Source organism: Microcebus murinus, chromosome 18, assembly GCF_040939455.1.
Source record: "Microcebus murinus isolate Inina chromosome 18, M.murinus_Inina_mat1.0, whole genome shotgun sequence".
In the NCBI taxonomy this organism is placed as follows: domain Eukaryota; kingdom Metazoa; phylum Chordata; class Mammalia; order Primates; family Cheirogaleidae; genus Microcebus; species Microcebus murinus.
In genome coordinates, this window is record NC_134121.1 from 21861945 (window position 1) to 21888578 (window position 26634).

Genomic DNA, 26634 nt, shown 5'->3' on the forward strand with positions numbered 1-26634 from the left:
GGCAGGGGTCTCTCAGACCAAGCCATTGGGAACCTGTTCCCACTTTGGGAAGTGCATTCTGCAGTGCCACTTTGGACATAGCAGGCAGTACCTGCTCTGGACTGAGCCAGCTGGTGCCATCCAGCAGGGCCTAGCCACCTTGGGAAGAGGTGGCCAGCAAGACTCAACTGTTTCCTCTAGACAGCACTACCCTGGGCATAGCCTGCAGAGTCCAGTGCCTACCTTGGACGGAGCCTCTTCTGCACATTTGTCAGCTCCTGGTGCCTGCCCTGGGCAGTGCCACTCGGCACCTTCCGGACATGTCCAACAGCCTCCAGTGCTCAGGGCAGACAGGACCTCCAGGCAGGGCCTCGGACACAGCGAGAGGGGCCTCGGAGCCCAGTGCGGACAGAGTCTCCCAGGGCAGCGCCGGCGTCCGCATGGCCCGCGTCTGGGGGCGCGCCCGAGAGCTGCCAGGCAGGCCCGGCGTTTTTCCCCGGAGCCGCCAGCAGGGAGCTCCCTTTCGGCTCGGCTCGCGCGGTCGCGGGGGGCGGCGCTGCGCTGCGCCGCGCTGCGCTCCTGCCCGGACCGGGCCGGGGCCGCTGGATGCCGCGTCTCCGCTTCTGCTGCCGGCCGGGCGGGCTCCGGCGGCCGGTGAGTGCGGGGCGGCGGGGGCGGCCGCCCGCTGGCGGGCCAGGTCCTGTGGGGCGGCGGGGCGGCTCCGGCCGGGTGGCCGGGCGGGCGGCGGGGCCCGCCGACTCCTCCTCCTCCTCCCCTGTCCCCTGGAAGCAGCGGCCCGGACTCCCGGCTCCGGTCTCTGGCGGCGCCGAGGAGCTCGGCGCTCGGGGGCGGGGGCCGACCGGGAGGGGAAGGCTGGGGAGGGACAGCGCCGGCCCCTCTGGCCAGCCCGCAGGCGCGGGGCGGCAGGACAGGGTGGCCTCAGTTTGGGGGAATTCGGGGCTCGGAGGAGCCGAGGTGGCCCAGAGCTGCGGGGTGGGGGCTTCTCGGGGCCAGGCCCAGGCCCCCTGCTAGAGCGATGGAGCAAGGCGCTGAGGAAGGCACGGGGAAGGCGAGCACCTCCGCTGAGCCCTTTATCCCTCCCAGCGGCCTTCACTCTTTCACTGCCAGGCCGACAGCGGGCTCCTCTCAAAGGAGCAGCTGCTAGACAGCTGGCAAAACAATGGAGACCCCGCTTCCCTGCGCCCCCTCCCCTTGGGACAGAAGTCGGGGGTGGGGGGCTAGGGGGTGGGGGTGGAGTGGCAGACTTTGGGGATTAGGGAGTGCAGGCTGTCCCCCGTGACGGGCTGCTCACCTCACCTTTCCCTGCAAAGGGGTGGGGTGTGTGTGGGAAGGTCGGACAGCCTGCCTGCCCCAGGCCTCTAGGAGAGACCGCCCTGACGCCCCGCCCTGCTAACCTGTCATGCCAGTTGTTTCGCCAATGGGACAGGGAGGTGGTGGGGTTAGCTGCCCCCCGCCCGCGCCCTGTGTTGGGGGGGCGCTGATTGGTACCTAGCCTGGTGAGGAGTGTGGGTCTCCGTACTGGTTGAGATAAGGCCTGCGGGGACACACCACACATTGGGGCTTTGTTGTGGGGGTGGAGGTGGGGGTGTCACCCTGTTGGAAGGCACATGTGTCCTGCTGATTAGTTGGAACGGCTGAGGCCAGAAAGAGCCAGAGGCGGGGGTTGGGGAGGGGAGGAAGACAGCCAGTTCGTTTTTTAAGCTGGTACTCACTTGCCTGGTCACTTGGCCAAGGGGGCATGTGTTTGGCGCTGGGAGCATGTGTTTGGCTTAGTTTGTGCCTGTGTGGGTGGGTTGGGAGAATGCTTCCTGAGAGGGGTTCTCCTCGCTAGGGCCTTCCTGCCCTCAGGTCCCCTAAATTATAGAATTGGGTTCTCTTCCACCTTCACCTTGCCAATGACTTGGGCTAGTTTGTTGGGTTCATTTTGTCTCTTGGAGTCGCTGGCATGGCGGTGGCTAAGGAGACCTTGTACATGCCCCTATGGAGTGTGAACTGTAGGCAGTAGGTATGCACTGGGACCGTGCAGGGGGGAGGGGAGGTCACCTGGGTGATTAAGAGCAAGATCACCTTGGCGGGACATGGAATCCAGAGCCCATGGAATCAAGCTGCTTATCAGATCTTGAGCCCTTTTCTTGAGCAAGTTGGTGTCCTATTGTCATGGCAACGGGTCTGGTCTAACATTCCCCACCCTTTTTGGTTCAGGGGCCACTTTCTATTTGAGGATATTGAAAGTTGCTCTCCTGAGGTCTCTGGCTTCCTGACAAGTCTCCCTGGCTCTTTGTCAATGGCCTGCCATCTCCTCAGCTTCCCCTCTGTCCTTTTGTGATGAAGGCTTTCCAGGAAACATCCTCCTGGTTTCTGGACTTGACAGGACTGGTTATATATAGCCTCCAGTGGAGGTGTGCTTGTCCATTTGGGGTTGAGGGCATTGAGGCTAGAGCCTCAATCCCAGGAAGACAATGGCTTTGGGGGCAGCTATTGTGTTGGGGGCATTAGGGGAATGAGAAGGGTTGCAGGTGGGGTCGGAGGGTGGAGGTGAGAGTGGTCACGGGTTGGTGGTCACTTCCTTTGGACTTCCTTTGGGAGCTTTGGACTTTGAACAGTTGATGACCTGGTGCCTGGTAGCTCTGAGTGTCTGGTTTGTTTGCTCTGCTGGCCTGGCTCAGGTGCCAGGGCGTGTGCCTGAGGGCTTCCTCCTGTGCCCCAGACTTTCCTGAGAGGGCCTCATGTGGATGATGCCCTTTCTGACTCCTGCCTGGTCTCTCAACCTTACTCCCAGTCAGTCTGGGCAGCTAGCCAGTTGCCTGCAACTCCCTTCACTGGCCCTGCTTGGGGCTGCTCACTGAGGGTGCATGTGTCTTCAGAAGTTGGGCCTGAAAACTCTGGGGTCTCCCAGAGGCAGGTACCTAAAGGTGGACTGGGTGGGGCAGAACTAGGGCTTATGTGAAAGGGAGAATCCACCCTGCTGGGGTGGAGCAGGGAGTTGTTGCAACTCAGGAAGCTTTGATCCGGACTTGGTGTGTCACAGGTCTCCGGGGCAGCAGGGCTGTTCTTGCTCCTTCAAACCAGAGGTCTGCCCAGCCAGACCCCCTTGCCCGGAGTGGATGCCACAGGTGGGAATCAGAACATCCATGTGAGCTGGGTCCTGTCGGTGGCCCTGGGCCCCAGGCCTTGTCCTAGGCCTCTCTTGGGTGTGGTTGGGTAAAGCTGAGGGGCTCTGGCCTGATGTAGCTTAAAGGTTTGGAGGGATGGGATGGCCCAGCCCACTGTGTGCCAACTGACAGGTTTCCACAGGACTTGGGATGGGAGCTTGATGGAGTTTTTAAGTTCCGCTTTGGGCCAGTCCAAGGGAGTCCTGTAAGATCTTCACCCCAGGCCCCAACCCTCTTCATCATTACCCGTTCCCTCCCAGCATTTTCCAAGATACCTTGAATTAGAGGGTGGGCAGGTGCAGAGGTGGGGGCTGGATTGAGGGCAGGGAGCAGGCCTGGTAACCCTCCACTCTCCACCCCCTCGCTTCTCTACCCTTTATCCTGAGGAAGGTAGGAATTGTGGGGCTTGTAAATTATCTACATTCCCTTGACATTTCAAACAGTTTAGAGTCTGGCAGCGGTTTAAGTTGTTGGACTGATGACTTTACTGGGCCCAAGGCCCTTTCTCTCTGCTAGGTACTTTATTGTCGTATACAAGGGATTGTTTTTATTATTCTCTGGTATTCAGAGATGTTGAATGATGGACTCAAGGTCACACAGCGAGTCAGAGGCAGAGCAGAATTAGGACCTGCAGGTTGTGGTCGAGCAGAACACCTCTCCAGCAAAGGCTTGGGGTCAAGTCTGAGCTCTCAGGCCCTTAGAGATATTAGAATTGAAATAGCTGAGGCCTGGAGAGGGGACGGGACTTGCTCAAGGTCACACAGAAGGGGTTGGAGCCGGGTGTGGGGGGGTGTTACGGAGGCAGCTGCAGGCCCGGTTTGGGGCGGAGCAGTGCACCTGGGAGAGCGGCAGGGGACCAGGCTGGGCTGCTGGCACCTTCCGGTTCTCCTTTCTCCCGTACCTGCGGGATTGCTGCGTTGCGGGGCGGGAGGGACGGTATCGCAGCGGAAGGCGCCGCGGGGCTGCGGCTGCGCCCGCCCGGCCGCCTGGAAACGCCGAGGGCCGCGGGCTCCCCGCGCCGCGGCGGGCGGGCCGGCTGATGTCATGTGAGAAGCGTGCAGTCGGAGTGAGGGAGCACACCTGGAGCCAGATAAGCTCCGTGTGACCTGGCGGTGAATCACCGGCGCTGCGGAGCTCAGCAGAACCGGCGGGAGGAGGCTCGTTGGCGGCCGCTCCCCGCGGGGCCGCCGGGCGGCCAGGGGCTGCGCGACCCCAGCGGGCCGCGCCTGCAGCGTTCGGGGTGGGCCGCGCCGAGACTGGGGCCTCGCGGCCGTCGGAAACGGCCGCTCTGGGAGGTCAGAGGCCAAGGGAGAGAGGCCGGCTCTCTTGGGAAAGTATTTCCTTTGTATTTATTTATGAGTGTGGTCTGGGGCGTGGGGGCTGGGGGACTGACCTGAGTGTCCTCCCGCGGCAGCCTAGGCTGGGCGCCCCCCTCTCGGGATGCTAACGTTATAGTTTCCATTTCCTGGGGGTTTCTGTTTTGCCAGAAGCAGGGTGACCCATTTAAATCTGTCCCCACTTTACAGCCACAAGACACCAGTAAAACATATTTTCACCGAGTCCCCCAAGTCACTGAAACTTTTTTCAAGACATGAAGGCAGTTCTTCAACTGACTATAGCAAACACTGTTTACAGCTTTAATGTTAATGGGTTGCTTACTACTTTGGCAAGATTTTTTTCTTTTTCCTTTTTTTTTTTTTTTTTTTTTAGTCTTTAAAATCATAAAAGTAATGTGCTGGAAAAAAGTTGAGTCAGTAGGCAGTGCACTAAGTAGAAAACTCAAGTATTACCCCTCTTTCCCCCTACTCTCCAGAGAGACCACTGATTTTTCTGATGGATCTTTCCAGACTATTTTTTAAAAAGCTTGTTGTATATATCTTATGTATTATATATATATATAGTTAAATATATTATGTAAAACATTTTATGTAAATATTAAAACTTTTTTATTCTGTAGGAAATAAAAAGCATCTAGAAAAGTAGAAGAAAAATTACACATAATCCCACTACCCCTGGGCTTAAATATACGCACGCCCCTATCAACTGAATATTCTCATTATAAAAAATTAAAACAATATAGACCTAAACAAGTCTGCTCGACTTTTCTAAAAATCTCAGTCTCCTTCACAGAGCATGCATGTTTCTATGCATATGTAGTAATTGCATGTGATGTACGTGTATATATTCATACATACATACATAATTTTTAAAATTTTAGCAAAATTACATATTATCCTGCAACTTGCTTTTTTTCACTTAATATAATATAGAGTCTTTTCTAAGTCAATATATACAAATCTACCTCATTCTTTTTACTAACTGCCCAGTTTTTCTACCATTTAGCTATTCTCCAGTGATGGACATTCATTTTCTAGATTTGTTATTATAAACAATGCTGCAAAGATTAGACACGTTTATTGTGTGAATATATCTATAGATATCCTATAGGTAGAAATGCCCAGTCAAACAATATGTACATAAATATTTTCATAGATACCACTAACTTGCCCTCCTAAAAGGTTATACTAATTTTTTGTTCCTGCCAACACATATGAGACTCTCTCTGCTTCCCATGCCCTAATTGATTGATGTTATCAATCTTGATAGTTTTTACTAAACCACTAAATGAAAAATAATCCGCCTCTTTGCTGAATACTTGTTCATGTTTTTTGGCCGTTCTTTCTTGTGAATCTGAATTGCCTGTCTGTAGTATCCTTTGCAGTAGCTCTATGGGGCCTCTGGACTCAGGCTAGCATGATCCAGCTTGGCTATGTGCTCACTGGGTTGTCTTCACTTCTTTGGGCTTTATTGTCCATAGGCAAAGGTCTTACTTCAGTTACACTTGTGCTAATAGTCATTGTGCACTCTGGTATCCTCTTTAAGATCCCATTTAGATGGCAAAAAATGTGCCCTGCTGCTATTAGGTACTATTCCTGAGGGCCTATTAGGGGCTAGACATTCTATGAAGGGCACTTTAATTCCTACAGTTTATGTGGAATGTGCTATTATTATCTCCATTCTACAGATGGGGAAACGGAGGCACAGAGGCCTTAAATGACTTGCCCAAGATTGCATAGCTATTAACTCGGATTTGTTCCCAGGTGTGTTCCCTGACATCCAAAGCCTGAGCTCTTTCACTAGGCTTATTTGCCTTTATTTTATTTTATTTCTGAGACAGAGTCTCACTTTGTTGCCCAGGCTAGAGTGAGTGCCGTGGCATCAGCCTAGCTCACAGCAACCTCAAACTCCTGGGCTCAAGCAATCCTTCTGCCTCAGCCTCCCAAGTAGCTGGGACTACAGGTATGTGCCACCATGCCTGGCTAATTTTTTCTATATATATTAGTTGGCCAATTAATTTCTTTTTATTTATAGTAGAGACGGGGTCTCATTCTTGCTCAGGCTGGTTTCGAACTCCTGACCTTGAGCAATCCACCCACCTCGGCCTCCCAGAGTGCTAAGATTACAGGCATGAGCCACTGTGACCAGCCAGCTTATTTGCCTTTATAGCACTTAAATTTGGTAGGTGCTTGATAGGTACATAATTTTTGTCCACATTTTATCACAAAGATCTGCAAACATAAGGAAAAGTTAAAGAACTTTTCAGTGAACACCCTCCACCTCCTAGATTCTACAATTAACATTTTCCTCTCCTCACTTTCACGTATGTATCCCTCGACCCATCTATCAAGATTTCTGAAATTTTTGACACATCCATCTCAAAGTAAATTATAGACATCAGTATACTTTACCCCGAATACTTTAGTATATGTCATTAACTCAGAGTTCAATATTTGTTTATAGTTCTTTTTCTCTTTTGAGTGAATATTTACATACAATGAAATGCACAAATCTTATGTGCACTATTTGTTGACTGTTTACAAATGCATATACCTGTCAACCCAAACACCTGTCAATATACAGGGCATGAACATCACCGTAGAAAGCTCCCTCATGGCCTTTCTCATGTCATCCCCACCCTTACCCGTAAGAGGTAACACCACTGTTCTGAATTTTTTCCACCATAGTTTAGTTTTGCCTGTCTACAAGAAGGTGATGGAGCCCAGCTCTTTAGAAAATGGGGGTCAAGGGACATAGGAGCAGCAGCTGCTGCAGCTTCATTACAGATCTGGTCCTAGAGAGGAGGCTGCAGGGAGCCAGATAGCTCCAGACTTGTGGCTCAGTCCACAGCCAGGCCTGGCCATTATGGGATGGCATTGGGGAAAGGGTACCTTGTGAACTGTGTAGATGACAGTGGCAGGACAGAGGTGGTGAGGGAAGGGCTGACATGGACTTAGTCTCTAAAGGCACCAGGGTTGGGAGGAGATTAATAACTAACTTGCATCCACAAGAGACTTAGATCATCTTAGAAGAGACCTATACCTAGATCATCTAGTCCAACCTTGAGCAAAGTGACAGGCTCAAAGTCCCCCAGCAATTTGTTGGCAGATCCAGGCCTAGATTCCAAATCTGCTAAAACTTCTGGCCAACGCTATCCCCTGTGCTGCTGCTGTGACTGACTTTTGTGCCTGCTTGCTGCAATGACTGAGGACCAAGATTTTGCTCAGATAGGGATTTATATGAAATTACTTTTCAGGGACCTTTCCAGCCCAAAGATTCTGGAAGAATTTTAGGGGCTGTTTTCCATTGATACTGCTCAGCTATCTAGGCCCCAGGGAAGAAACAGGATTGGGTAAGGATCGCCGAGTGAGAATTGGGTATTTTGGTGGGACGTTGAGGCCAAGATACTCGTTTGTCCCCTCTAAATGCCCAAGATGGATTTCTTTCTTCCTTCGCCTCACGGTTGCCCCTAGAGTCATTTTCTAAACCAGCCCTTTTAAGACTGTGCAGGTAGTGGTGGGTGAGGGGTTGGGTGAGCAGTAACCAGCTGAAGATCTCACGTCTTGATATGTGGTAGGTCTGTGCCACACCTCATCGGCATTCAGGAGGAGGGAGACCCTCCGTGTCAAAGCAGAGCCCTGAAGAGAGGATGCCAGCTGTTAGGCACACCTCCACCTCAAAGCAGTCCAGACCTAGCTGGCCTAGGCCCTGGCTGTGTCCCTCTTGGGCCCTAGATTTCCTGTCTTTCAAGGTACTGTGCGTGGAACATTTAGAACCAACAGGTTCAGAGGGAACTTTGTTTTACCAAGTAGAAACTGAGGTCAGGGAGGGAAAAGGGCTCATGCTAGGCCCACAGGGAGCTAGTGACTGGGCCAGATTTCCTGCCTCTTTGGATGTGCTCTGCAGCTAAAGAGTTCTCTAGAATTGCATTGGCTGTAGCCACTAACCTCATGGGGCTGTTGAATACTTGAGATGTGGTCAGTCTAGATCTTGACTGATCTCGGAAGCTAAGCAGGGTCGGGCCTGGTTAGTACTTGGATGGGAGATGTGGTCAGTCTGAATTGAGATGTCCTCTAAGTGTAAAAATACACACCAGGTTTCAAAGACGTAATATGGAAAAGAGAATATAAAATATCTCAGTATTTTTTATCTAGATTACATGTTGAATGACAATATTTTGGATATATTACATCATATAAAATATAATATTACCAGCCTGGGCAACACAGCGGGGGCCCCATGTCTACAAAAAATTTAAAAATTAGCTGAGCATGATGGCAAGGGGCTGTAGTCCCAGCTACTCGGGAGGCTGGAGCGCTAGAAAATCTCTTGAGCCTGGGAGTTGGAGGTTGCAGTGAGCTGTGCCACACTGTACTCCAGTCTGGGCGACAGAGTGAAACTCTTGTCTCACAAAAAATTAAATAAATAAATAAGTTAAATTAAATGAAAAAAAAAAAAATTAAAGCTAATTTCACCCGTTCCTTTTTACCCTTTTTAGTGTGGCTGCTAGAAAATTGCAAATTACATGTATGACTTAAGTTATATTTTTTATGGGCAGTGCTGCTCTAGAAAGGAGATGAGTTGGTCTTCCAGGAACCACATGGGTCAGGGTGCTGTGCGGGAGGGGTGGGCGGGAGCAATTGGCCATTGTCCCTGGGCCTTTGGGAGTTCCTGGCCTTGAGGCCTTCTTGGGCACTGTCCCTGTGTTGGGAGGCCGGGGGGGTTCCCTCTCAGTGGAATGGGGAGCCTGGAGGGGCCCGCTTGGTTGTTCGGGGTAGGGGCACACAGAGAGGAAAGGCTTGTCCTGGGTCTGGCAAGAGGCCATTACTGGAAGAGGTAAGCTTATAGATCCCGTGTCTGAAACTCAGAGGGAGAGACATTCGTCAAAAGAAAAATGACATTTCGTTTCTAATTAGGTAGTATGGCCTACTTCTGGGTCCCTGCTGGTTAGAACAAGAAAGGCTCTCTCAACTCCTCCACACCAGGTTTTTCTCAGTCCTGTCCCCAGTTGGGTGTGCAGGGGGTGGGGGAGGTTGGCGCCATAGTTGCCGGTGCCCTGGAGCTGGGATTTTTCTCTCAGCCTGCCACAACTTTCTTCCCGAGGCTATATTTAGGTGTTGGTCTGGGGAAAAGGATGTGAGTTTTTCAGGATCCTGTTTATCCAGCGGACCCCACCCCACCCCCACCTCGCAGCTGTCTGTCCTCTGTTCTGTCTGGAACTTCCCCTTCCTTCCCTCCCTGCTTCACTGTGGGCACCCAGGCCCTAGAAAGAACACAGTATTTGCTATCAAATCCCAGCATCACCATTTATAAGCTGTGTGGCGACTAACATATACTTAATTTTCTGAGTCCCTTTTTTCTCATTTGTAAACTGGAGATAATGATACGTACCTTGAAGGAATGCTATGGGGTTCAAAGGAGGTGGTGTATGTAAAGTCCTGGCATTATGCCTGGCAAGTGGTAGTCACTAAATAGAGCTTGGTTCTTCTGTTAGGCAGTGCCTAAGGATGCTGCTCTAGGGACAAGAGCCCCACAGCTTGTGATATCTGCTGCCTCAGTGGACATTAGCTGTGGGAGGTGTTGGTGTGCTGAGTGTCTTTCCTTCTTTGTGTTTGAATCCTAAGTCAGGTCCCAGGTTGGCTTGATGCACCCTGTTTCCAGGAGGTCAGGTCTCCCAAATGCTACCTCCAGGCACACCTAACTCTTGATCTGTCAGGGATTCAAGGAAATGACAGTCTTTGGAGTCTGGGCTTTTACAGCCTTCTCTAAACCTCAAGTTTCCTTATTTGTAAGATGTAATAATAGTACCTACCTACAGAAATGTTACAAGGATTAAATTAACTGAGACAATTTGGGTAAAGCAGAGTGCCTGGCGCATAGCTAGCACACAGTGAGGGCAGCTGTATCAGTGGGTTTTATCTGGACTGTAGACATAGGAAGAGGCTCTGCTGGAATAACTTTTCTTTTTCTGTGTGTTTCTGTTTGCAGCAGCAAGGTGGGGCACAGAGGCCCTGTGCTAAGCACTTATAATCCTCTGGGGGTACCACCCCTAAAAACAGCACCCCCACCATGTTTAACCTAATGAAGAAAGACAAGGACAAAGATGGCGGGCGGAAGGAGAAGAAGGAGAAAAAGGAGAAGAAGGAGCGGATGTCCGCGGCAGAGCTAAAGAGCCTGGAGGAGATGAGCCTGCGACGAGGCTTCTTCAACCTGAACCGCTCCTCCAAGCGTGAATCCAAGACGCGCCTGGAGATCTCCAACCCCATCCCCATCAAGGTGGCCAGCGGCTCTGACCTGCACCTCACTGACATCGACTCCGACAGCAACCGGGGCAGCATCATCCTGGACTCAGGTCACCTCAGCACGGCCAGCTCCAGCGATGACCTCAAGGGTGAAGAAGGCAGCTTCCGAGGCTCCGTGCTGCAGCGTGCGGCCAAGTTTGGCTCTCTGGCCAAGCAGAACTCACAGATGATTGTCAAGCGCTTCTCCTTCTCCCAGCGTAGCCGGGATGAGAGCGCCTCAGAGACCTCCACCCCCTCGGAGCACTCTGCCGCCCCGTCGCCGCAGGTGGAGGTGAGGACTCTAGAGGGACAGCTGATGCAGCATCCTGGCCTAGGCATCCCTCGGCCAGGGCCCCGGTCCCGAGCCCCTGAGCTGGTAACTAAAAAGTTCCCAGCCGACCTGCGCCTGCCCCCTGTGGTGCCCCTGCCTGCCCCTGCCCTCCGGGAGCTGGAGCTGCAGCGCCGGCCCACTGGAGACTTTGGCTTTTCCCTGCGGCGTACAACCATGCTGGATCGGGGGCCCGAGGGCCAGGTCTATCGGCGGGTGGTTCACTTTGCTGAGCCGGGTGCAGGCACCAAGGACCTGGCCCTGGGGCTGGTGCCAGGAGATCGACTGGTGGAGATTAATGGGCACAATGTGGAGAGCAAGTCCAGGGATGAGATCGTGGAGATGATCCGGCAGTCCGGGGACAGTGTACGGCTCAAAGTGCAACCCATCCCAGAGCTCAGTGAGCTGAGCCGGAGCTGGCTGCGGAGCGGCGAGGGACCCCGCAGGGAGCCAGCTGATGTGAGTGCTTCCCAGGGTACCAGGGGTGAGCAGGGATCGGGAATGCTGGCATCTCCTGCTGTTGTACTGAGGTGGGCGATTGGGGTACCCAAGAGCTGCGGTCAGAGCCCAGCAAGTGTGTAAGTGGGGAAGCCAGGCCTCTCTCTGAGTGCACAGGGAGGATGACCTCAGGAGAACGTGCCCCACACCAGATGCTCGCTGAAGGAGTCACACCTTTGTCCCTGTACCTTGTCTAGGAGCTGAGGAAAGTCCCCAAAGGTTCAATGCGCTAGAGTTCTCAGCAGTTTAGCCAGGCCTCATGGTTTGGTGTTTCTGTCCAGCGTTCTGCATCTATTGGATTGACTTGACTGAATTCAGCATAATGCCTTTCTCAAGGGTGTTGGGCTAGACCAAGTTCTGCCTGCACTTTAGCTGCACCTCTGAAGCCCTCAGGAGGGGTCTCAGGTTGGTTGTCAATTACCATGAAAGTGTTCAGCTTCATGATACAAGGATGAGTTCGAGGTTTGGGCACCCTATTTCCTGAGCCCTAAATTGGAGCATGTAGGCTAACATGTGTCACTTCCAGTCATGAGAGATAATCTGGACAATGAAATATAGCATGTCCATGTTATTTAGATATTGGACGTAAAGAAAAAGAAAAGGCAAATGATTTCAAATTAGGGCTGTCATGGCACATCTGAGATGGACAGCTGCTTATGGTTCTAGCTCCTGGGAAGATGACCCCAGGCCAGAGCCTCTTCTTGTCCCTGCGTGTGCAAGGTAATACCAGGTGTGGTTGCAAAGGTAGCAGCGGCCAGTTCATGGAGGACCTTGTTTGCAATGGTTTAGATTTTATCCCAGTGAAGTGGGACCATTGAAGGGTTTGAAGCAGGGAAGTGACTGGCTCTGATTTGTGAAGATCACTTGGGCTCTAAGAGTCTTCATTACCTCTCCCGGAAGAAGGAAAAGCATGGCCCTAGAAAAGCAACAGGGATCAAACCTGCTCAGATAGCATGTCCTGACTATCCCTGAGACCTCAACTGTTATCCTGCCCACATAGTAGAGCAGTGGAAGGCACTGGGGTAGAAGAGATTTAGATCAGATCAGTAGGAACAGATCTGTAAGGGAGCGCAAGCTCTCTAACCCCAGGGGTCTTTTGATAGGGTGATTACATACCAGTTTGGAATGTACTGCCAGGCTGACCTCTGGCCATCCTTCTCCCCCAGCTACAGGCTCTTAGGGCTGTCTAGATCTAGCCTTTGCAGCCTGACCAGTACCCAGCCTGGCTAGGACTTTGCGGCACTAAGTGACCTGCCAGATGTGTCAAAATCAGAAATGGGAGGAAGTGCTAAGGAAGCAGGCAGGGTCCTGCTCCCAGCTTTCTCCCAGGGAGAGGAAGTGGATGCTCAGGATGGCCGCTCAACCTGGCAGCACATTGGGTGGAGGGGGCTAGGAGTGGCAGGCTCAGACTCTGGCAGGAAGCAGGGGAGTTGGGTTCTAGGCTTTCCTTTACCCTGGGGCTAGTTTAGTTTAGGCAGCTTTGCTAGTCAGGGAGCAGTAGTGAGTAGGCAGGAGCCTGTGTGAAATCCAGGGAAGGGCCAGGACTCATTCGTTCCAGAAGCACATTGAGCACCTACTATGTGTTAGCCACCAGGCTAGGCTGAACTCAGAAAACCACAACTTAGAAGAGGAAGAAAAAGGGAGTGGTCCTTATCTCAGAACCAATGACCGCAAAGTGTTGCCATGCTTGTCTGCTTTCTTCCAGGCTAACGTTGCTTTTAACAGATGGAATTTTCTTCTTAAAGAATGAATCCCCCAGGGGATTGTTGCCAGCTCCCTGCTGAACTGGGGCCCTGGGCCTGGCATCCCAGATGCTGCTTAGTTTTCTCTTTATAGCACAGGGATGATCCTGGCATCTCACATTTCCTAGCCACCTTTCCTTCCCAACTAGCTGCTGCTGTCCCATCCCTGGGGAAGTAGATGGTTTAGCTTTGGAGGCTGTGGTGGATTCCAAGTTACAGCTGGTATCACTGCAATGCTGACTCACTCTAGCCCCTGGGGGCAAGCCCAGCTGGTGCCCAGAGGACTTCTTCCCCTGGCATCAGCCTGGAGGATCCGACAGGGAACATAGTAGAGAACCCATTCCCATGCGTCTCCTAGAGCCGTCTGGCAGGACAACAAGACACACAGGGCTGAGAGAAGCTCTGTATCCCCCCCCCCCCGTGGGTGGTGGGGACTCGTGCCACAAGCAGAGAGGAGCAGGGTGAGCACAGCATTTCCAACTGCCTGGGACAGACCCAGGAGCTGGTATGGGGGAGCTGCAGCCTCTTCTGTGCCCTCAGCCTCCTTCTCCTCTTCCTCCCACTCCTGCTCCTGCTCCTTTTCTTGGCAGCAGTTCTAATCCTAGTTCTCCACCAAGAAAAGAGTCTTCCCTCCTCCTCCAGGCTCCTGGGTGGGGTATCCTGATGACTGCAGCCCCATAGGGACAGCTCCTGGTGGCCACCCTGCTGTCAGGCCATCCATCAATTGTGTCCACACGTTGCCTGTCCCCAGGGAGCTCTGAGGGAGCTGACTAGCCATCTGTTCTCTTCCTGCGCACATATGGGGCCAGGCCCCATGACTCCTCTCCACGGCCTATTCAGAAGGCCCCAGGGAGAGACAGCCCCTCGGGTCTCCCTCTCACATGGTGTGTGTCTAGACGCTTGGCTCACACCCACTTCATGTGGCCCTGTAGCTGCCAGACGAGGTTCCACTGGGAGTAGGGGTGAGCACGTGGTAGGGTAGACTCAGGGCCTGATAGAAATCACTCAGCAGGCCTGAGAGAAGCAGTCTGTCTTCTGCCATCTATCCTTCCCCTCATCTGTCCATTAAGTAAGCACTTGTTGAGCGCTTACTTTGTGCTAGGTCCTGGGACCCAGCAGTGAGTGGCACATGATCCCAGCCCCAGAGAGCTCTTGTCTCATGAGAGAGATGGTCCCCAGCAGGCCACGGCGTGCTGTTTGAGAAACTCCATGGCAGGACCAGTCCAGGGGCATGAGAACACAGCAGGGAGGCTTCCAGTACAGTCTTGGGAACAGGGTCACGAAAGCTGACATCTGGAGAGGAGATGAGTGAGGGGGAAGGAGGAGGAAGGTGAAAGTTGTCATGGACACATGCCAAGGCCTAGAGGTTGGAGAGAGGACACATTTCGGGAATAAGGCCGGGCCACAATGTGTGGGGAGGGAGTGTTGGGAGAAACAGTGGAGGAGTGAGCAGGAGCCAGGTCACTAGGCCCTTGGGAGCCATGCTAGGGACTGTGAACTTGAACCGAAGGGCAATTTAAGCAGGAAGTGATAGGAACAGATTTTAGGAAATGTCTCCAGCTGCTTCCAGAGACTGCTTTAGGGCGTAGCAAGCCTGGCTGTGGGGAGAGTGGTGGGGAGCTAGTGTAATCCTGGTAGGACCGGTGGAAGCCTGAGCTTGGGCAGAAGCAGTGGGATGGAGAGAAGTCTCAGACCTGAGCGACTGAGGCTGGCTCTGTGGCCTCAGTGACTGTCTGCAGTGGGGACCGAGGAAGAGGAGAGGTCGAGCGTGACCAGCAGGTTGGGGGGAAGATGCTACGTTCTTTCCTTGATTCCTCAGGGAAGGTTTTTGGGGGCCATCTGTATTTGGATCAGTTACTCCAAAGTTTGCTAAAGAACAGGTGTTTCCTGAGGCTGGTGATGCTAGGGGGAGGTGTTGGTAAAGGTGAGGGTCTGTAAACCCCTGTTGGATCAAAAGTTTTCCTCCAGTTCTATAAGTCTAGGTGAGCAAGTGAAGGCCCATTGAGAAGGGGTAGAGGCCAGGCTGGGGACTACGGCCTGGGAGAGGAGAAGCCTGGTCCCTTCTGTTTATATCCTCAGTGGGCCCATCCCAAGGGACAAGTGAAGTCCCTTGGGGCTGGGAGTATTCTCCTACATTTGGGAATGTAGGGCCGGGCGTGGTGGCTCACCCCTGTAAACCTAGCACTCTGGGAGGCTGAGGCGGGCGGATCGCTCAAGGTCAGGAGTTCAAAACCAGCCTGAGCAAGAATGAGACCCCGTCTCTACTAAAATTAGAAAGAAATTTTAATTGGCCAACAAAAATTAATTAATTAATTAAAAAAGAAAGAAAAGGGGAATGTAGGATGTTTCTTCTGAGTTTGGAAAAGCCCACTCTGCTAACCCCTGCTCAGTGTGGTTGTCCCTGCCACTAAGAGTCAGAGGACCTGGGCTGCATGGGCACCCTCCTCAGAAAGCACTGCTTCCTTGAGCTTTTGAGGACGTGGTGGGAGGGGAGGAGATTTTAGAGGAAGGCCTGCTGTTCCCTCGCAGCCAAGTCTAGGTGCTGAAATCTGGGATATGGCTACTTTTCCTGTTGGACCTTAGGGTTTATAGTCAAAAGCTTTAGGGCTGTGAGGTTCCTTAAGAGGTCATCATGTCCACAAAAACCACCTCCATACTCAGGAGGGTCTGGGAGGGGGCATGTACAATGGAAGGAACATGGGCTTTGGAGCCAGAAAGACCTGGGTTTGGGTTTTACCAAAGTCACCAAACCTTTCTGGGACTCAGTGTCCCCATTCCCTCAATAACCATTTAATGAAGTTTGCTTAAGGACCAGGCACTGTGCTGGTGCCGGGGGATTACATAAAGTATAATCTTTCCTTGAGAAAGCAAAGACCTAAGTAAAGAAATGCAAGCCGGCGCCTTAGCTGTTATCACCGAAGTCTGTGCAGGCTTGCGGTGGGGCAGGAAGGAGAGATGGTCAGCTTTGGCCAGGGGAAGGGGTGGCAATCAGGAGAGGCCTCCTGGTGGAGGTGGCCCTTGATCTCTATAAAATAGGCCTATATCCTATCCTTCCCGAGTTTGAGAAGGTTATGTTGGAGAAGAATGCACACCCAACTAGCTCACTCCTGTCATCTCTGAGGAGAATAGAATTGGAGGCCAAAAGGAGATTTGCTTTTTATTCTATATACTATACTTCGTGGTCTTTATATGAGATAAGCATGTTTGTATGTGAGGTGAGTTTACATGTACGAGAATTTAGCAGGTGGTAAATGCTTAGGAAGATTAGTACCCTTCCCTTCCTTCTGCCTAGTCTCTCAAGCCATCCGGGGAAGGCGATTTTGCGCCTTTCTTAATCCATCCTAGTGCTCTCCCATCCTTGCTCTTGACTTTCTGTCCACTGGGGATGCTTTTGTCTCAGCAGTCTCTGTAGCTCTAGCCTTAAAGACAGCCAGGCTGCAGGCTTGGTCACCAGTGGCCGGTCACAGCTGCCTGCATCCGGGAGCAGGGCAGAAGAGCCCCCTTTGCTGGAGCGGAAGCCCTGGCCTAGCCCCCTGGGTGGGAACTGTGTGAGCCTCACCATCCTTGTCTCCAGGGCACCTGCTGCCGTCAGGAGTGGGGCCTGTAGGATTCCAATGGGAGACTCGAAGTCCTGCTGCCTCTGCGTCTGCCTGGCTGGGTTGAGCCCTGGACTTTCCTAGGGGCTTCGTGTGCTGGTGGGGCAGCTGGGTGCTGCCTGGGCTTAGTGTTCAAGAATGCTTCTGTTCCTGATTTTACTCCAAGTGATCCTTGAAGGGTTTTTTTGTTTCTGTTTCTGGTTTTTTTTGTTTTTTTTTTTTTTAAACAGGAAATTTTTACTTCATTTTGTGCCAAAGCTTCAGGCACCTCTGGCATCAGGGAGTCTCGCCATGTGGGAGTCCCAGCTCGGGGACTCAGTGTGGAAGTCAAACTAAGTCCTTTTGGTAACGAGAGGCGAGTGGGCAGGTGTCAAGGGTGCAAGAAGTAGTGAGTGAAAGGTCTTTGGGAGCATCTCGAAGGGTTGCTGATCCTGGATGAGTGGGGTGCACGGGATCGGCAGGTGGACTGGGTCATTTGTGTCCTGCCAGGTCTCCTTCCTTTCCTCGGAGGCACCATTCTGCCTTCCTCCCCACAAGATGCTAAACAAACAGCAGCTCCAGAGTTCCCCGGTCACCCAGCCCGTGGGTGGAGGGCACAGTGCCCGGGCCACATTGAACCGGGTGTGGGTACATGTCATGGGTGTTTTTGCAGGCGCAGCTTGGAGCCCGGACGTGGGGGCAGGGTCTTAAAGGTAGCCTGTCCCGGTTCCTGCCTGTCCTGGCCTGACACCCCCGTCACCCTGCCCTCTGCTCCCTTGTAATCTCTCTTATTTACATTGAAATGGTTCCAGAAAATACCAGATATCCAAACACCCTGACTGGGGGTGGGTGGGGAGTGGGTTGAAGGGGGGTGGGGGAGGTGGGTGGGAACACAAGTATTTTAAATATGCTGCAAATCTCTACAGCGTTTCCCAGAAACCACAAGCTCGTGCTCTGCCTGCCAGCAGGGCTCCTGCCCCCCCACTGCATTGAGCTGCTAGGATCTCCCCACAGCCTGGGGTGGAGAGCAGCATCTAGGGGGATGGCGGACGCTCCCCTGCTGCCTGGCGCCTCCATTGTCAGTCCCGGGCAGCGGGTACGGATGTGCCCGGGCATCCAGCAGCACTGTGGGTGCCCACCGTGCCAGGCAGGCACCGTGAAAGAGTGGTGTCTTCATAGTCCCCCACCCCTGCTGTGCCGCTGGGTAGGGGCAGCCAACTCCAGGGTCGCTTCAAGGTGCTTGGCATCAGCCTCTGTTCTGTTAAATACAGGGGACAGTGTCAGCAAAGCTTTATTTTTTCAGTTGTGGGCTCTAGTTTGGTCGGGAAACTATTTCCTTAGACCTGGGTCACCACTCTGTCTCCCTTAATCTCCCGCCATATGTTCCTCAGAATCAGGGCATGGCGTTCTGCCCTGGCACGACTCAGGCCCGTCGCTTGCACAGACTCTGGGTCGGGGAGGAATGTAGGGTATTTGCCCAGAGTTATCTGTACGGCGCCCGGGACGGCGTGTAGCACATATGTGCTCCCTAAGTGGCGTTTGATTGATCTGGTTAAGATTCAACTGAACAGAAATGCTGGGGAAAGGGCACGGGAAGGACTGGCAAGGTGAGGGTCACGGCTAGCAGTCACTGTATGTTAGATGCTGTTCTCAGTGTTTTGCGTGTATGAACTCATTTAATTTTCCCAGCCGCACTTTGAAGGAGGGGTTATAATGATCTCTGTTTTGCAGATGAGGAAACCGGATTACAGAGAGGTTAAAGTTAAGCAAGTTGCGTAATGTCGGACAGGTATTAAGTGACTTGTTAGGATTTGAACTGAAGCCATCAGCTCTTAACTGACGGCTTCAGTGTGCCATGTAGGGGAGGGGAAGGCAGTGTCTTGATATCCTTATAGACCCACTGTCCAGCTCAGACCTGGACCCTTCTGATCCCTCCTGCTCTGTGCCTAGAAGCCTCATCACCTCCTTGTCATCCCTCCAGAAGGGAAGGGGAAGCCAGGAGTGACTGGCGTCCCTTGCTCTGTGGCTGGTGTGCTGCAGAAGGTGTGACTGTAGGCTGCAGAAGGTGTGACTGTTGCTTTCAGTGTCTCCTGGGATCAGCCAGAAGAAGTGATCCCAAGTGGCAGCAGGCAGGATTCTGTCTCGAGGGAGCTGGGAGAGGACTGGCAGCATTTGGGTGTGATCCCCCAGGGGTGGAGGAGGGACACACTGTTGCCCCTTATGCTAGGTCTGGGAGGCAGGGACGTTGCCCTCTCACCTTTTTGGCCCATGCTAGCATGTGAGTACTGATCTCTGCAGCTCTTGGGGTGGCAGGATCCCTGGAGTGTCGCCTCTGACCGAGAGCAGGCTCCTCTGTGTTGCACAGGGCTGGACACTGTCGTTTCCTCTGTGTGCGTTATGGGAAAACAGCAGGGGAGCGCAGCGTGGTGGGGGCCTCGCAGGTGATGGGTGTGCAGTGCAGCCATTGACTTCTGTCCTTGGGCTCCTGCTCTTCCTTCTGTCTACAGTACTTTTCCCTGCCCATCCTCGTACGTGTACACATTGGCCTCAGTTCGAATGTCACTTCCTCAGGGAAGCCGTCCCTGATCCTCCCAGACTGTGCCAGGTCCCCACCTGGCAGCACCCCGTCCTTCTTCCTCATAGCATTCACAAGATTGTCATTAATTAGCGACTTCGTTGTTTCTCCAATGCTGGAGTACTTCATGAGAGCGATGGAGATTTGTTGAAGGAGAGAAGACGGTTCTTTAATTGGGAACTGCTTTCCCAGTCTCCCTGTCCAGTCTTCTGCACTGGAACCCTCCCCTCTGGCCTTGGTGACTTGTCTGTAGTACCTTACCATGTCCTGCCTCCATCCACTGGCTCTGTTTCTTAACGTGCTTGGGAGAGGAGTGGGGAGAGATGGCTCTAGGAGCAGGAGCCTGAGACAGGAGGGTCCCAGGGACAGCCTGCCTCATGCTCCTTCATAGCAGCCCCATAAAGGTGCCAGGCCTGGTGAGAAGGAGATTCAGGGTTATTGGGGAGCACAGTATCCGGCTCAGGGGACCTTGGGGGAATGCGCCTGTCTTACTGGCTGCAGGTCTCTGAGAGGCTGGAATGCAGCCCAGGAGGGCCCAGAGCTTCCTCTTCCCTTCTGCTGCTTTCCTCGAACTGCCTTCCTGCTGGAATGTCAGCAGGCTGGGAGTTTTCACGGCAAGGACTTTTCCCGGTCAGAGCAGCAGATTCTAGCTGGAGCCTGGGGACAGCCCCCACTTGGTTAGGGGCTACAGAGAAGGCAGGGCGGGTGCCAGGGCAGCCCCAACTGCTCTGCTCTGAGGGCCCGGGCTTGGTTCCAGTCCCCTCTGGGAGACGCAAACAGAGGTCTCCCTTCTGGGCCAGGTCAGGGGGCAACCTGGGCTTCTGGAGCTGCGGGGCTCAGAAGAGGGAGTGGGAAGGCTTGAGGCCAGAGACTCCACCTGTGTGGGGAGAGGACCAGGCTGGCCACATCCCACAAGGCCTCACCACCTCCAGCCACATGAGTCAGGAGGGAGCCGCCCCGGATTCCATCCTCAGGTGGGGCTGGGCCTGCCAGACCCAGCTTCTCTGGCCTATGGGGGCCACAGAGCCACCTGGACTTGACCTCTACTCTGTGGGCCCCACAACACCTCCAGGGCCTGGCTCCCTCTCTCTAGTGACCTTTCCGGCCTTTGTGCCCTCTGCCCCCGATCTCATTTCTGCAGGGCCCTCCCTCCCATTTCCATTTCTGCAAGGAGCTGACTCACTTCCTCCCTCCCCAACCTCTCTCACTGCCAGGCCCTGTGGCGAGCAGGGTACACAGGGAGGGAGGCTTCTCTCGGGGCACTTCCTGGGCTCTCTTCTCTGGCAGCAGAACCGCAAGGCTGTCCCTGCCTCTGGGGCAAAAGAGGGCTGCGAGTGAGGGGGGTGGAGGGCAGGCTCTGGGCTACAGGGATGGCCAGGTGCAGATGTCCCCGGAGCCTTGGCACAATCAAGGCAAGGCGTCGGGACACACCTACTCCATGTCACCCTGCGGGCTTGGTTCTGTGGAGGAGAAAGGCTGAAGGTGCCATCCCTGTGATCAAGGAGCCCGAGCTTCCACTAGAGCAGAAGACGTCTGCAAAAAGATAGATCCCAGCCCTGGGTGGCGTGGGCTAGAGGCCAAGTAGTGACAGCACTGTCAGGCAGCATGAGACAGTCTTGACTTTTGGTGACACCCAGTTTCATGCGCAGCCCCAACACATCAAGGGAAAAGTATCTGGAGATTCTAGTAGAAACTTCCAGGAACGTGGCGAAGGGAAGGGCCTGATACCATTTCCTTGTGTTGGTTCTTCCTGTTTGGGGGCTGCCTCCCTGGTTCGGTTGTGGAGCTGGTTGCAGGGGGCTGGCCTCAGAGCAGTAAAAGGCGTCCTCCCCGGCTGTGCTGGGATCTTCTGCCTGGCCCTCCCTGGAGCTGTCCAGGCTGTGGGAGCCCATGTGCCTGGCACTCCAGGCACTGAGGTCCCAGCCTGTGCCGAGCCTGGCACAGCCTCGCACCCTCCTCAGCAGGCGCCTGGGTTACCTAAAGGACACGGGCACAGGGTGAGGTCGAGTCCCCAGTCACTTGGCCATGCCGCAAGATCAACAGAGGCAGGAGGGAAGCTGGGCCCACTGCCTGAGAAGCCTGGGGGCGGGGGGGGGGGGGACGACTGCTGTGGTCTGTCTTCCTGGAATCGAGTGACCAGCAAACATCCCTATTCCCCTAGCACTTGGCTTTGCCTGGCAGAGCCCCCGTTGCACTGGCAGCCTGAGACTGTGGCCTCTGGACTTCCAGACAACCACAGGGGGTTCTTGTCTAGGTGAGGGTTGGTTGGGGGTGGTGCAGGCAGGAATGAGGCCTGGGCTTGGAGAAGGTGAGGGGTACCAGCCTGACCACCTCGCCCAAAATGCCCTCGCCTTGCTCGTGGGAGGCAAACCACCGTGCGCAGTGATGCCAGTCTGCATTCCTCTCCCAGGGCTGCTGTGTCACTCCTGCCTCCACCCGACACTACCTGGCCTCCACCTGGGGAGGAGAACCGCAGGACTGGGCTCTGTGGCAGGACATCCAGCCCTTCTAACGAGCCCTCACCTTCTCTGTCCTTCAGACCAGAGGACTTGGGCTCTGGGGCAGAAGCAAACAGAGTTTTCCTTCTTTAATCAGGGCCTTGGGTTCCCCATCCAACCCCTGTCTTCGTCGACTACTGGTTTTTTTCTTTTTTTCTTTTGAGACAGAGTCTCACTCTGTTGCCCAGGCTAGAGTGAGTGCCATGGGGTCAGCCTAGCTCACAGCAACCTCAAACTCCTGGGCTCAAGCGATCCTCCTGCATCAGCCTTCTGAGTAGCTGGGACTACAGGCGGGCACCACCACTCCCGGCTAATTATTTTTTCTATTTTTAGTTGTTTGGCTAATTTCTTTCTTTTTATAGTAGAGATAGGGTCTCGCTCTTGCTCAGGCTGGTCTCGAACTCCTGAGCTAAACAATCCTCCCACCTCGGCCTCCCAGAGTGTTAGGATTACAGGCGTGAGCCACTGTGCTCGGCCTGACTACTGGTTTTGAGGTCTCTTCTTCTGTGCTTCTTCTGTGCTTTAGAGGGACCCGTCCCTATAAAGGGTCCCTTAACCTTTGTGCCCGCTCAATTCACTCTCAGAATCTCAAAACCACAGCTCCTATTGTTGCTGTAGAAACAGAGGCTTGGCTGTAGGTACTGCTTTTAGCTCATCTAGGGGAAGAGAAGGAGAAGGAAGGCAGCCTAGGTGAAGGGCTCACAGGTCTGGAGTTACACACCATTATGTATGTATTGTTAACACGTTACGTGTGGGCCAAGACTGGAGCCAGACTGCCTGGATCCAAATCCGAGCTCTGCTGCTTAGTGCCTAAGTGACCCTGGGCAAATTATTTAATTTCCCTGTGCTTCATTTTCCTTATCTGTAAAATGAGAATAATAATAGTATTTTCCTTGTAAGGTTGTTTGGAGGGTTCAATGAATCAATACATATTAATTGCTTAGAATAGTGCCTCAAAATATAGTGCCTTTGGAGCAAGGGCTCAAAATATCATTACCACCATCATCATCATCAATCGATGTCCCTCTGTTGGGAAGCACTTGGTGCCTGGCAGCTCAGTGGAGCATCTGCCTGCAGGAATGCCACAGGCCCTGTTCCTGTTCATGACTCAGCTCTGCTTGTAGGGTGGGGAGGGAGGCCGCTTTATTCCTGTCCCCAGGCTGGTGGTTTTGCCGCAGGTGCCTTTTGGATAGAGATAGGGAAACAGGCCCAGGCTTACTTGGGCCCACACAGCAATCTCAAGAGTGCAATTGCGTTGACCTAACTTTCCAATGTGGTCTGAAGTTTGATGTCAGGTTTTTTCTTTCTTTTTTTGTTCCTCCTGCAAAATGTCACCTGGAATGATGTCAGTTTTTTAAAATTGTGCTGGTTTTATTCTGTGACTTCCTCCAGTCACATTCTTGGAGTGCCAGGCTTCTTTGTACCTATTTGTTTTCCAGTTGAACAAACTCACTCTCCTTTTTTTTTTTTTTTTTTGGTCTGTCTTTAACTTATTTTGTTTCTTCACACCAGTCTTGCTCCTGACAGCCCATCTTGATGAGGGCTAAGCAGGAATTGAGTGCAGAAGAGAAAGACAGCGCTGGCCTGCCAGTTCCCAGGTCTGTCCTCTGCTCCCATGACACATATGAGCTGGCCCGGACTCTCCCACTCAGGTTGTCTAACTACCATAGCAGGACCTCTCAAATGAAGTCCCCATGCTACAGGGCCATGGCAGTCAGAGCCACACTCTGTGCTTTGTGAGTCTCAGGCTGGCAGAGCTGCTCCGAGCCTCTGTAGCGTGGCAGTCATGCCCACAGTCTATTCTCCACACGTCCTCCCTGCCCTCTTCCTCGTTTTTTTTTTTTTTTTTTTTGAGACAGAGTCTCACTTTGTTACCCAGGCTAGAGTGAGTGCCGTGGCATCAGCCTAGCTCACAGCAACCTCAAACTCCTGGGCTCAAGCGATTCTGCTGCCTCAGCCTCCCGAGTAGCTGGGACTACAGGCATGCACCACCATGCCCGGCTAATTTTTTCTATATATATTAGTTGGCCAATTAATTTCTTTCTGTTTATAGTAGAGACGGGGTCTCGCTCTTGCTCAGGCTGGTTTCGAACTCCTGACCTTGAGCAATCCGCCCGCCTCGGCCTCCCAGAGAGCTGGGATTACAGGCGTGAGCCACCGCGCCCGGCCTTTCCTCGTTTTATCCATCCAGCTGGTGACGCAGGGAGGTGTCCAGTTATGGTCCTCACTGCCCCACGGCAGAAATCCTGGCATGCTGCCCCGGACGAGGCTTCATTGCGCATATTTGCCCTTGAAAGATCAGGATTCTTTTGGGGCTTCTCTTTCTGGGAGCACTAACATCAGATGAGTCCTGCAGCGGGTGACTTGGGGAAGCCCTCAGGCCACTACATTCCAGATGTCTTACCAGTGCCCGGCCCAGAGACTACAGAAACAAGGGCCGATTGTGTGGCACTGAGGGTCTTTCTCCCAGGCCCGGGACGCCTTCGGGTGGGGGCAGGTTTCCATTCAGCCTTGCTGTTTCAGGCCCTTGGCATCTGGCTTCTGCTCTCAGGCTTGGTAGTAAATTGTGACTACAGTCCCTTCCTCCACTTCATTTTGAGACATAGGGACCAAGGCAAGGCAAATGAGGTCTAAGTGGACCCTGGGGGTGGGGGTGGGGGACATTCAGGGGTATCACCTGCAGAGGCTTTGGCAAGGGTGACCAGGACTAACTGAAGGGGCAACTTCTAGACCAGACCTGTCCAGTAGAACAGTATCGAAAGATGGAAATGTCCTACAGTCTGTGCTGTCCATCTCAGTAGCCACTAACCAACATGTGGCTATTGAGCCACTTGCAATGTAGCTAGTGTGACTGAGGGACTGAATCTTAATTTAATCCAAAATAGTCCCATTGTTTCTACTTAACCCCAGTTTAAATAGCCACACATGGTTCATAGCTGCCACATCGAACAGAGCAGCTCCAGACAGCGCCCCAGAAAGAAATGATGGGTGCTCTTGAAGGTCTGTCCCCTCCTGCAGAGTCCCCCTGGTGAGGCTGGGGATGGCGGCAGTTCTCCTTCCTCTCAGGAAGGAAGGTTTGTCCTCTCTGGCAATTTCTATGCTTCACCAGCTCTGGAATCCTAATGCCCCAGGGCCAACAGGTCCCTGGCTGTGTGCCGCCACAACTGGGGCAGTGCTTCCCCTCCTCGCCAAGCGTGTCTTCTGCCCGGCGTTATAACACACAGGTGCTCACATGCCCTGGTGGATTTGGCCCGGGCTGTTAACGCGGAGGTGGCGGGTTGGTAGGCAAGGTAGAAGCTTTCACCTCTTCCCTCCTGCTTCTATGGAGATTGGGTCTGTGCTGTATTTTTACTTCAAAGGGTTCTAGAAACAGGCCCAATAGGGGCCTCCAAAGGTGAACACCACAGATCCTCAAATATTTATTGAATGTCCAGTGTTGGAGGAACCTGAGGCTTGTCTGAAGGAGCCTCTTTGATTTTGAGAATAAGCACCACAGGCCTCCAGCTCACACCCAGGAAGACCTTACTGATGTTTTATTTAAATCAGTGTGGCTGACCCTTAAACTGGTTTTCTGTTTTTTCTTCTGTGGAAATAGAAAAGAGTTGTCATTTATATGAAAAGCAGAACAATGCCTCATTATGCTTATTCCCTCATGTCTGCCAGGGGGTGGGGATGGGACTATAGTGGATGTGGTGCCTTTAGTAGACTCCGGAGTGACCCGAGTCCTGATGAGATTTGGGGCAGGGCTGTGGGGGATTTTGGGAAACCATCCCCAAGGCTGGCCCTTGGCTTTGGGCCCCGTGGGAGCTTGGCAAAGCAGAGGCAATTTGGAAATCCCCAGCAGCTGAGAGTCTGAGAGAGCAGTGGGCCTACTGGACTAGCCAGTCAGGTGGTCCCTGCAGCCAGCCAGCCAGCACCTGACTGCCTGGTTTTTAGGGACTGACTCCTGGTCTTGGCAAAGAGGACAAGCCCAGACATCCCTGCTTGGGCTCTGTGCTGGGACATGGTGTGGTGGCATCAGGCTCTGAGCAAACCTTTGGGTGTGCCAAGGCAGGGGCTGGGGGTAGTGCTGGAGCCCCAAGCCTCACTGACCACCTCTGGGGCAGTGATTTGTGGCTCACCCCACCTATGCCCACTGACCCTCCTGATTGCTTGTCCCAGACCCCTCCCCACAACACAGACTCAAGGCGTCCCTGGTGTCTTCTGACCTTATATGCATGTATTCATTTTATTCCATCAATAAACATTTACTGAACGCCTACTATATGTAGGAACAGTTTTAGGCTCTGGGGATAGAGCAGTGTGAACAAAGTGAGTGCTGCAGGCCTGAGTTCGATTCCTGATCAGGGAACTGAAAAAAAAAAAAAAAAAAAGTGGGGTCTGAGCTCATCTCGGCCTCTTCGGGCAGGGCGAGAAGCCATCTTGCCGCTACAGCCCCCTCAGGCCTCGAGCTCCCTGGGGACGCCCCCTGGGGGCGGGCTCGGGAGCCCAGCCTAGCGGAGGTGAAATTCCGCTGCCTGGGCAGCGCCAGCTGGTCTGTGAGAAGGCGGCGGACGCCCTCTGGTGGGCTCCGGCGGCGCTGCAGGGCGGTGCATTCCCGAGGCCCCCGGCGCATGTGCTGGGCCTGGCTCCGCCCCTGGCTCCGCC

General features: G+C 53.4%; 1 protein-coding gene across 10 annotated transcripts in view; it reads left to right on the forward strand.

The window, feature by feature from the left end:
- Nucleotides 1–495: 495 nt before the first annotated feature.
- MYO18A (myosin XVIIIA) overlaps nt 496–26634 on the forward strand; it is a 97265-nt gene continuing 71126 nt past the window's right edge. For 5 of the 10 annotated variants that reach the window (XM_075994301.1, XM_012740749.3, XM_075994303.1 and 2 more), the window contains exons 1-2: nt 497–633; nt 10479–11558. In XM_075994301.1, the coding sequence (XP_075850416.1) occupies nt 10560–11558 (999 nt within the window). In that variant the 5' untranslated portion in view covers nt 497–633; nt 10479–10559. Of the gene's footprint in view, nt 634–10478; nt 11559–26634 lie in introns of all 10 variants that reach the window. The other 5 variants (XM_012740733.3, XM_075994299.1, XM_012740734.3 and 2 more) reach the window with 2 other exon arrangements.